This window comes from Pygoscelis adeliae, unplaced genomic scaffold, assembly GCF_000699105.1.
Source record: "Pygoscelis adeliae isolate BGI_AS28 unplaced genomic scaffold, ASM69910v1 Scaffold400, whole genome shotgun sequence".
Lineage (NCBI taxonomy): Eukaryota > Metazoa > Chordata > Aves > Sphenisciformes > Spheniscidae > Pygoscelis > Pygoscelis adeliae.
Window position 1 is genome coordinate 65301 of NW_008823876.1, and position 12110 is coordinate 77410.

Consider the following 12110-nt stretch of genomic DNA (forward strand, 5'->3'; position numbering starts at 1 on the left):
ACAGCTTCCCTCCTCACCTCTCCTTCCTTGCTGGGAAGCCTCTACCCAGCTCCTCTCCAGAGCCAAGGGTTTACGTGGGCTCAAGGCCTGTTCCTCTCAGATGTTAAGTCCTTTTCCCAGGTTGTCATTAGAGATTTAGAGGGTTACAAGCTCAGCCTTGGCTGTTCACTGAGCAAGAAGGGCACTCTGTGGAGGCTTCAACAGTACTGAGTTTGTTTCCAGGTAAAATTCACAAAGAGAGGAGGAGAAAGCCCAAGCTCCACTTCCAAGAAGAGACGGGACGTGTTGGGGATCATCTGGCCAAAGATTCCCCATAACAGGGGAATCCCTTCCCACCATTCTAGAGAAGATATCCCCTTATAGATTTCCAACATTACTGGAGTGCCCGAGTAACCAAAGAAAGCCCTTTGCTCTCCATTCTCTGCCCTCTTGGATGGCCTGCCTGGTGGCCGTGACTGGGGCCATGTTGATCATAGCACTTGTGGGCAGTGCTCAGAACAACACTACCCTGCCCTGCCCTGGAGAATGCCCATCCTGCCCAGCCAGTCCATGGTACTCATTGAGGTCCAGGGTGATGCAGCCAGGCTGCAGTAGGATAGCAGGGAAATCTGTTGCCCATTAAGAAGGGCACTGCAATTCAGGTGGGGTTTGACCTTGCTTCTTGAGGGAGGAATTTCTTCCTGAAGCGCCAGGAGCAGCAACATAGACAGCCACATCTGAAGGACTTAACCAGAATGTCTGTGATGCCTTTTGGGAGAGCAGAGCCTCCTATTTCTAACACGCTTCAGAAGAGAGGAGTCCAGTCCTCCTTTCTCCTCTCAAAGCATCAGGAGAGTTTAGGCCCCCCTTCTCTGGGAACAAAGCTGTCTATTCTATCCCACAATCCCCCTTAGGGAGCACAAGAGTCCAGACTGGCTGTAGTGTTACCACACCCAAAACCATAGGCACCACTGTAACCCAAACGCAACCACCACGCAAACATTCAGTATCCCCCCCCTCAGTTGGGGTTAATGGTCTGCAGTGGTGTCCTGGTTTCAGCAGGGATAGAGTTATTTTCCTTACTAGTAGCTGGTACAGTGCTGTGTCTTGGATTTAGGATGGGAACAAAGTTGATAACGCACCCATGTTTTAGTTGTTGCTAGGTAATGCTTACACTAGCCAAGGACTTTCTAATTTTCCATGCTCTACCGACTGAGAAGGCTGGAGGTGCACAAGAAGCTGGGAGGGGGCACAGCCAAACTGACCAAAGGGACATTCCATACCATGTGACGTCATGCTCAGTACATAAACTGGGGAAAGCTGGCCGGGGGGGGGCTGCTCGGGGACTGGCTGGGCATCGGTCGGCGGGTGGTGAGCAATAGTACTGTGCATCACTTGCTTTGTGTATTATTATTATTATTATTATATTATTATTATTATCATTTTTTCAATTATTAAACTGTTTTTATCTCAACCCACGAGTTTTTCTCACTTGTGCTTTTCGAATTCTCTCCCCCATCCCACCGGGTGGGGGGGAGTAAGCAAGCGGCTGCGTGGTGCTTAGTTGTCGTGGTTTAACCTCAATTGGCAAGTGGGGACACAGGCTTGGCATCCACAGACAGACTTCCCTTCCCAGATCTCTCTCTTCTTCCACCGCTCCACCTTTTCCCTTCCTCGTGTGCCTCATCCTCAATCGTGAGCACAGCCCTGGAATTGCTGGCTCTCCAAGAATAAGAGGCAGGGAAAGGGAGGAGTTGGAGTTGTGCTTTGTGCAAAGGAGTGGCTCAGGTGCAGTGCACTTTGCCCTGGAGCAGGTGCTCATTCAATCAAGAGGTAAGGATCAGAGCGCAGACCCATGTGGGTGACCTGACGGAGGACATCTTTTGTAGACCATCTGATGAAGGTTAGGAAGAGGATGAAGTCTTTAGACAGCAAGTGGAAGTAATACAATTTAAGGCCCTAGTACCCACTGGTGACTTTGGAGACCATGGACATCTGCTAGAAGAGTACAGCTGAGGGGAAGGAGGAAGATAATCCCTGACCTGAGTAGGGGAGATGCTCTACTGGATTCGTTTTCAACAAAAAGACAAGACAGGACTGGCTGAAGAAGTGAAAGTGAATGGCAGCTTTGACTACAGTGTGAATGATGGAGTTGAACAATCTGAGAGAATTAAGAAAGATGAATTGTAACAGTCCACCCTGGACTTAAGAAGACCAGTTTTGGACTTGTCCAGAGATCTTCTTTCCAGGCTGTCCTTGGAGATTCTGCTGCAGGGAAAAGAATGCCCCAAGCAGCTGCCTAATCATCAAGGACAATCCCCTCAAAGCAGAAGTGCAGGCCATTGCAATGGGCAGGAAGTCGAGCAAGAGTTGTGCTAGGCAGCCTGGGTGAACAGGGAACTCCTCATGGAGCACAAAACAGAAGAATGCAGAAGGTGGCAGCAAGGACAGGCTACCTGGAGAAATAGAGACACAGGGCCTGAATGTGCTGGGATGAATGAGGAAGGCCAAAGTTCTCATGTGAAGTATGAGTTCAGCCATTTAAAGTTACTCCCTGCCTTCTCCCCCAAAACAAACAAAAAAAAGAACAATCAATCAAAACCAATCAAGAAGATCAGGAAGTGACTTAGACTGACAATCTCTTATCATGGGAAGGAAAAGAAGTATGTACATATACACTTAAGACCCTTTGCTCTAGTAGGGATGGGAAAAACAGCTCAGAGGCAGGGAAATGATAGACACACTCAAATGAGAAATAAACAAAGGTTTGAAACCATGGAATGTACCACAAGCTGGACTGTCCATCCTCATTAAAAGGCCGTATCTCTGTGTGTGAGCTGGTCTCACTTCAGTTAGCCATCCATAAACACACATATACATACACATCTTTTTACCAAATCTTCTGCTAGATAACTGATGGAAACATTTCACTTACAGGGTATCTATTTTTCATTTATTCACTTACCCACATGCCAAAGCTCTGTGAATCAGATGAGATGGATCAGTCTCTCTGCAGGGTGAATCCTGGCTTCCTACAACTTCCATCCCTCCAAGTCTTTGAGGCTTTTAACTTCCTTTTGGAGCCCTATCACTGCCCAGTCTTGGTACGTTACGGCCCTTAAGGGCCACAGATGTGTTCACAAGGTGCTTGGAAAGGCTTGTTTGGGGTCCATGCTCTTCACCTGCAGAAAAGCCTGTTTCTCCCATGGGGGCTGGACTGTGGCCCCAGGAGGGATAAGTTACCTCCAGATCCACTGCCACAAGCATCAGCCCCAGAGGGCAATGAGAAGCAAGAGAGATAATCTGAGGCCGATGGAGAATTGCTTGTTAAAAGGAGGAGCTCAGGGCATCACTGAAAATCGGGAATGAAACTCCTTTACACTGGGTGTATTAGAGAGCAGGCATTACTTTATTCGGTGCTGGGTGCATGGGGGATCTCTCCACCTAGCATGCACACCGTACATTGCATCAACCATCCCTTATATGGTTCTTCGATATACATATGCATCACATTTCTTGGAATAATCATACGTACTCATTACATTTCCCAGAACTAATTATAATATCTGCATAGTCTTTCACGCATGCATTTTGAGTCCTTTAGGAGCTTCTACAGGGCTCTCGGGTGGTTTCTAGTGGTCTCTGGTGGTTTCTAGTGGTCTCTGGTGGTCCCTGCAGGAGGTGAACTTTTCTTTACATAGTCACAAATTGGCTCGTCACCGCCCTTTGTTACAGTTCTGGTTGTCCTTGTCTGGTTTCTGCTACTTCTTATCTATCTCATGATGTGCTCGTTAGCTTAAGCCTTGTATGCTTGACGTGTGCTTGATTAATCCGGCCGTTTATCTTGGAACTATTCACAACAGGGGCATTCAGTTCATGGGGCAGGTTGTCCAAGTAGGAGATACAGAAGAAAGCCTCATCCGTGATCCTATTCCCACCCTGTTCCTGCTGGGTCCCTAGTGTCCTCTTTTGCCAAGGGGAACCTCATGCCTCTTCTGGAAAATTGTCTATCATCCCTGATTTGCACAGGGGGCTTCAGCCTTGCCAGATCCCAAGGTCGCACCTCTAGGTAAAAATTCCTTTCCATTTCTGGGCTCAAACATGCTCGTAAGCATTCATTTAAGACCTCAACCACCAGCCTGTTTCTCACTGCCTTCCTTCAACCCTCTCTCCCAGCCCTTCATACTGCCCAGGGTTGCCTCCCAGTTGGGACCCACTCACTCTTCAGAAAAAGCCTGGGTCTTCCTAGGTTGTTCTCATGCGTGTTACCACCTTCCTGGCTCACACGAGAGCTCTTAGGGAGCATTCTGGTCTGCCTTGTAGCCTTATGACCATCTTTTATGAAACATTTCTCTCTTTAGTACTGTCATGGTTTAACCTCAGTTGGCAACTGAGCACCACGCAGCCGCTCGCTCACTCCCCCCGCAGTGGGATGGGGGAGAGAATTGGAAGGGTAAAAGTGAGAAAACTCGTGGGTTGAGATAAAGACAGTTTAATAGGTAAAGCAAAAGCCACGCACACAAGCAAAGCAAAACAAGGAATTCATTCACTGCTTCCCATGGGCAGGCAGGTGTTCAGCCATCTCCAGGAAAGCAGGGCTCCCTCACGCTTAACGGTTACTTGGGAAGACAAACGCCATCACTCCAAACGTCCCCCCCTTCCTTCTTCTTCCCCCAGCTTTATATACTGAGCATGATGTCACATGGTATGGAATATCCCATTGGCCAGTTTGGGTCAGCTGTCCTGGTTGTGCCCCCTCCCAGCTTCTTGTGCACCTCCAGCCTTCTCAGTTGGTAGAGCACAAGAAACTGAAAAGTCCCTGACTAGTGTAAACACTACCTAGCAACAACTAAAACATCAGTGTGTTATCAACATTGTTCTCACCCTAAATCCAAAACACAGCACTGTACCAGCTACTAGGAAGGAAATTAACTCTATCCCTGCCGAAACTAGGACAAGTACTCTTGTATGAAGGTCAAACAATAGTCACAGAAGAGCACCAAATACATCAAAAGAGATGCTGAGTGAAGTGCCAGTAATAACCAGGGGAGTTTCCCCCAGGTCTATGGCTTCATAGCAAGAAGTCTCTGCTGAGAAGGGATCCAACCTCTGCCACTCTCTGCAGAGGGAAATTGACAAAGTCTTCCCCTCTGAGACCTGGTGCCTGCACTCTGTTGCTCTCCTTCCTCACTCCCATCAGGAACTGAGACTCCACTACTTAATGGGCACTGCAGCCAAGGCTGACACTCTATTTCACATCCCTGAGCCACTTTTCCCTGTTTGCAAGAAGGAGATCCAGGTAAGCATCTCCTGTGTTGACCCACCCGACAGTTGTGCTAGCAAGATGACCCCATAGACCCACAGAAACCTCCAGGAGTGTTTGCACCCTGCAGTATCATCTTCCTGTGAGTGTCAGGGTGATTAAAGTCCCCAAGGGTGACATCGAGTGATTGAACTGGACTTCCTCAAATTGCTTGAATAAGACTTTGTCCCCTTCCTCACCTGTTTTTTATCTCCTACCATGATGTCACCCTAACTGGGCTGTCCTCTGACCATCACCCACAAAGGCTCACCCAATCTGTTGCCCATCCCATAGAGGATACAATCTCCTCTACAATCCTCCATTCAAACAGATCGCTCCTTTGCACTGAGGGCATCCCTCTCCTGGTATTCCCTGCCTGTTTCTTCTGAAGTCTGTGTCCGTCCATTGCAGCACCCCAAGCTGTGTGACCTGTCCCACCACACCTCAGCATGTATTTCATCAATGTGACAGCATGTGGGGCTCCAGCTCCTCCTGTCTGTGCTCCAAGTTGTCAGAAGATCTACGGAGTGTGGATTTGGCTGCCCATTTGGGCTGCAGCACCTCTGCTGTGGTACCAGAGCAAAGCTCAGACTTGTCACAGATCTTGCACCCAAGGCGTCGTGCTTTCCTTCAGAGCAGAGACATGCTGGAGTGGATGGCAGATGGCAATGTAAGGATGAAATGAGGGTCTCATAAGCAGAGCAAACCCTGGTGTCCCCAAAGCCAGAGAGAAACAGGCCTGGGCTATGCAGCCTTGGCAGCAGATGGCTCTGCTGTCTGTGGTGTCTCTGAAGCCCAAAGGGCCTGTGGCAGACATGAAGGTGATCTCCAGGAAGGACAAGGTGCTGTCAAAGAGTTTCTTGGCTCTGGACATCCTGTGATCCAGGCCTGTTCCTTGACTGTATCATCAAAGTGGGTGAGTAAAGGATGGGGGGAGAGGAACCAGCAGAGTTTGAATGCACAGGCCCATGAGTAGGGACCCTGGAGTGATGCCCTTCCTGTTCATGCACAGCCTGAATCTACTGGACAGGTATGGTACAGATGTGGCCTCACTGCAGTGATGGGAATCAGTCACTGGCCCACGGGTATCAAAGCTGTCTGCAATGCCCTGGGGTGGCTGTCATACACACACACTCTGAATGAACATTGGTTTCTGGTCAGTCCTGCACTGTCCCTGCCAGGCACATTCTTCAGTTATTCTGGAGTTCCTTGGCATCTGAGGTAGCAGTACAGGCCTGTATTTGGAAATTACATTGAGTAGCTGCCCTGACTTATGTTGGGAATTGTAGGGATGTCCATGAGACAACTTCAGTTACAATCAATGGAGATCTAGGAAACACAGCTGGTGGTGAAGAGGGAGACTTAACTCTCCCTATGGCACATGACTCCGTTTGTTCAGCTAAATACCTCTGTAGGCTTCACTGAAGATATTGAGGAGGGACAGGTTTTGTTGTCCTAAATTTGGGCATCTGCTGTCATTTCAGTTGGCCAAAGGAATTTCCCACCAGCCTCCAAGAGGATGTCCCCAGATGCTGCCCTGTCCCTCAGCATTGCTCCATTAGAGTTTCCAGTTACCTGCATGTAACTTGGACCACCTCTGGCACTTCAAATGTCACCAGGTGTTTGAGTCTGAACAGTTCACTGCTGCCCTCCATCTCCATTAATTAGTATGGGAACTTATGCGAGAACATTTTGTGCACACCTGAATTAAGGCAAGAGGAATCCCACCTCCTGTGGGTTTGTGGCAGGCATGGGAGGGAGCTGAGTCTCCTTCTAGCCCTAAGACTACAAACCCAGGATGGGATGCCTTGAATTACTCAGCTGAATCCCTTCCCTCAGCAGGGGTAAAAGAGATTCTTCCCTGTCCCTCTGTGGATGTCCTTTCTATGAATTGGTCAAGAAAAAGTGATTCTCATTCCCAACTCTTTTCTGATAAGAGAAATGACTGTGCTAGAAAGAAGTGCAGAAAAAGTACTGGAAAGAAGTGTCCCCAGCTGAGGGAGGGAACAACAGTGATTACTTCAGTCTGTTTCAAAGTAAGTTCCCCTGGAGCCCCAGGGACACCTCAAGGGAGCCTAGAGAGGGGCAGAGAATGTGACACCTTGGTCTGGTCCTCTGATTCTCAGCTGGGCAGGGCTCCTGGGACAGAGGCAGCTCATGATAACCACGCAGCGTGACGGAGAGACAGCTCTGCTCAGGAGTATCTCCTCTGCAAAACTCAGCAGGGCTGAGGGCAGTGCCTGCAGGTGACAAGGGGAGACGAGAGAGCAAGATGTTAAAGACAGTGTAAAGTGGGAAGACAACTTAGAGCTCACTGCAGGAGAAACCTTCAGAGCCCTTGTCACAGTAAGTCTCTGGCAGCAGGGCAATGAAAGTGGGGATGCCAGAGCACACCTGATGGCTGATAGGATCTGACAGGTTGGCTTTCCCAGTTTCTCCAATGTGGAGAAAAAGGTGTCGTAGAGCAGGGCATTTCTGAGGGTACTTTTGAAGGGGAAGGCACTTTCACTTATTTTTCCTGGGTTTTGTTCCTCTCTTTCTCTCCTTGTTTTCCTTTCCATTACAATTTATTATTATTATTATTACTATTATTATTTTTTAATTTTATTTTAATTATTAAACTGTTCTTGTCTCAACCCAAGAGTTTTCTTACTTTTGCTCTTCTGATTCTCTCCCCCACTGCAGCTGGAGGGGGGAGGGTGGGAGAGCGGCTGTGTGGTGCTTGGTTGCCGACTGGGATTAAACCACGACAGTCCTTTTTGGCACCCAATGTGGGGCTTGAAGGGTTGAGATAATGACAGATCTGACCAGAGTGTGTTAAAATAAATTTGTTATAAGCATTCATTATATTAGTTTAATAGTCACTCGTCACAATGCTGTTTAATTTGTTCGCATGGTTGTATTATGTAAATCCTCACTTGCAGTATGTATTCCCTGCGGTGCTGTTTATCACTTCTGGGAGATGGTTCAGGATTGTCACTTTTCTGTACTGTGTAACATCGGCTTATGATATGATAATATTACTGGTAAAAACACTAATTTGGTATTTGTATTTGGTATTGCTGTCATCTCCGTACCTCAGGTGCCATCCCTCGGAAATTATTAATAATGATGCTCTTCACCTTTTCTCCTCGGAGAACCAATTTATGGGCAAGACGGGGGGGATGCTTTCCCCTGTTCTTTCACCTTCCCTTTCTCCTTCGGGATAGTTACACCAGCTCTTGGGAATTTTGAATATCCTTGGGATGTTCAAGCCAGCATGCTCCTATTGCTATGCCTCCTGAATATGTTTCAGGTCTTGTTTACGGTTAAACAACTATTTTACAAAATAACCCAGAGATCTGCCCTGAGGCTAGATAGTTATGAATGGCAGGGTGTGTGGGATAGTATGGGCAAGTACCTAGGACCGCGGGCACCTCCACTGTTTTGGAACTTCACCCCTGAACAAGTGCAGAATCATGAAAAACTAATAAAGTGTTTGGAAAAAGTATGCTGTCACCCTGGCAACTCCAGAGAGACACAGATCACTGCAATGTGCTGGGGCCTGGCCCATGCATACCAAGCCCTGTTCAACACTATTCAGTACCCTCAAGGGGAAGAGAAGGTGTCTGGATCTCATGACAAGGTGACAGGTACCTCAGCTACTCCAACCCGCATGACAAGCACTGCAGCTGAACCAGAAAACCAACCCATACCGGTATCAGTCGCCTCTATATGCAAGAAGAAATCTTGGAAGTGAAAGTCAGCTCATTTAGTAAGGGATAATGAAAAAGCAGGGCCATCATGAGGAGAAGGAGGAGGAAGAGGAAGAACTCATAAACGAGATGGAAACCACCTGCTCTCTATTCCTGAGTGAGCTGCAAGGTACGCGAAAAGATTTCAGCCTTCGTCCAGGCGAGCATGTTGTCACCTGGCTGCTCTGTTGCTGGGATAACGGGGCCAGTAGTCTGGAATTAGAGGGTAGGGAAGCCAAGCAGCTGGGATCCCTTTCCAGGGAAGGGGGCATTGACAAAGTGATTGGAAAAGGGGCACAAGCCCTCAGCCTCTGGAGGCAACTCCTGTCAGGGGTGAAGGAAAGGTATCCCTTCAAGGAAGATGTTGTATGTCCCCCAGGCAAGTGGACCACCACAGGGAGAGGTATCCAGTACCTGAGGGAATTAGCTGTGCTGGAGGTGATTTATGGTGCCCTGGACAATGAGCAGTTATCCAAAGATCCAGATGAAGTCAAGTGCACACAACCCATGTGGTGGAAGCCTGTATAGAGCACACCAGCATCGTATACCAACTTGTTGGCAATACTGACCTGGAAAGATGAAGAGGAAGAAACAGTGGATGAATTGGCTGGCCAACTCCAGCAATACAAAGAAAGTCTCTCTTCCTCCTTTGTCTTGGCTGTGGAGAAACTGTCCCAGGAGGTCCAGCAACTCAAAGAATATAGGTCCTACTCCCCACCTGTATGGACCAGTATCTCAGCCATTAGGAGTAAGTGTCCCTCTGCTCAAGAGAGAGGATATAGTGGGTACACACCACGGGGCACCCTGTGGTTTTACCTGCGTGACCACAGAGAGGACATGAGGAAGTGGGATGGAAAAATCTACCTCAACCCTAGAGGCATGGGTACATGAGTTGCAAGGAAAAAACAATCACAAAAGGGGGTTCTTCCAGGAAAATTGCTACTGCAGCTTCCAGTGAGCAGTTCCCCAGACAGAGCAGAAGGGCTGATTTTACTGCCAATCTTAATAAACGGACTTTTGATTTGCATTTACAAGAAGTGAGTAACGGATACTATGAGCAGGACTAGAGGGGCCCTGCCTCCAGCCAGGTGGAGGAAAGGGACAACTGGGTTTACTGGACTGTGTGGATTCCGTGGCCTGGCACATCAGACCCACAGAAGTATAAGGCTCTAGTAGACACCGGTGCACAGTGTACCCTAATGCCATCAAGCTATAAAGGGGCAGAACCCATCTGTATTTCTGGGGTGACAGGGGGATCCCAACAGCTAACTCTGTTGGAGGCTGAAGTGAGTGGGAATGAGTGGCAGAAGCACGCCATTGTGACTGGCCCAGAGGCTCCGTGCATCCTTGGCATAGACTACCTCAGGAGGGGGTATTTCAAGGACCCAACTGGTATAGCTGCCTTGGAGACAGAGGAAATTAAACAGCTGTCCACTTTGCCTAGTCTTGCCGAGTACCCTTCTGTTGTGGGGTTGCTGAGAGTCAAAGAAGAACAGGTGCTGATTGCTACCACCAGTTAAAACATGGCACTGAGATGTTCTTTAGGACCGCCAAACTCTGAGATGCCCTTACACAGTGCCCTATACCCGGGAGGTGTCTGCAGAGCAGCGGTGAGCACACAGCATGTGGAATGGGGTCTGTGAGCGCTGACAGGGAGGAGTCCTGGGGACAGAGAAACAGCTCCCAGCAGGGACAGCTCCAGGCAGCAGAGACACAAGCAGGGAGTGAGAGGAAAATGCTGACGGAAAAAGCTGGGAGTAGGTTTTGAGCATCTACCTGTTAGCCCTTCAGTGAAGATGTTTCCCTCCAAGCAAGCCCCTCCTGGTCTCCTCTCCCACCCAGCAGAGCCTCTGCCCTCAAGACCAGAGGGTCCACAGTGTGATTCACTTGCAGCCAGACCTCCAGCAGAGCAGACTCTCCTGTGTGTCCATCTGTCCTTCCCTGGCCTTGCCTACCTTGGCAGCGGCATTGTGGTATTTCTCCTTGGTTCTCCACCTGTCTGTGCTGCTGTTGTTCTTGTTTGGAGGCTCTCTGGGTATGGGGTTTTCAGCTGCAGATCAGACACTCACCCTGTGTGTCCTGCCATGGAGATCTGCCCATGGGAGGAAGGTGCCCAAGCCCCCTTCTAATCTTTGGGCCTCTGGGCAATGGAGTCCATGGGTGGGGAAAAAGTTGACTCTCCTTCCAGGACACCCCAGCATTTAGGACATCCAAAAGGACATATCATTCCATATTGCCATATCTAGGAGCCCAGCAGACAAGCCGTGAAGGAGCTAAGGCCACGGAAATCCTGCTGGGCAGCTGCATGTGAGAAACTGGAATGAGCCTTCAGCATCCTTGGCTGGAAAAGGGATACAGAGACAGGGTGAAGGGCTTGGAGATCTGAACTTTGAAACTGGATTCCTCTGCTCTCAGCAGTGCCCAGTTTCTTATCAGGGGAACATCTGAGTGCAATTGTCCTCCAGTGCAAAGAAATGCCAGAACAGGGCAGCTGAGACCAGGACTGATGGACAGACCAGCGCTGCTTACTCTGCACTAAGGGACAGTCCCTTTCCCTCTCAGGCCCACAAGGTTTCACTTTAAGTGCAGTAGAAATGCCAAGGATTTCAGCATTAAAAATCACTCCTCAGGTGTGGTGGGGCAACAAGAACAAAATTAACGAAACAAAATCCCTACAGCTCTACTCTGTATTTAGGCAAATTGGGAGCAACAATGCTGAAAGCTCTTTGATATTACCAACAGATTTAATCTGAGACCACACCATCTACCTTTTTACCCATTGCTGTAGGGCAGGACTGACTCCTCCAGAGCCCACAGCAGAGGCCCCTGCTCCCAGTGGCACCCTCAGCCAGCATCATGGCTCATGAAAGCTCATAAAAGGGACCTGCCAAAGGTCTTCCTGAAAGGGGAGAGGCAGTTTGGGTCTTTCTATGAGAAATGGAGTAGGTTTTCCTCAAGGTCATCCGTCCTAACTTATTGAAGCTTTTTTCTCCATTAACAGATCCCTGTGCCCAGAGGCAGCAAATGCTGAACGGCAGCTCCATCACCCAGTTCCTCCTCCTGGCATTCGCAGACACGCAAGAGCTGCAGCTGTT

General features: G+C 48.8%; 1 protein-coding gene across 1 annotated transcript in view; it reads left to right on the forward strand.

Moving 5' to 3' along the window:
• Positions 1-12039: 12039 nt before the first annotated feature.
• Positions 12040-12110, forward strand: part of LOC103925743 (olfactory receptor 14C36-like) — a 1002-nt gene continuing 931 nt past the window's right edge. Inside the window, exon 1 of the mRNA XM_009334510.1 lies at positions 12040-12107. Coding sequence (XP_009332785.1) covers positions 12040-12107 — 68 coding nt within the window. The remainder of the gene's footprint in view (positions 12108-12110) is intronic.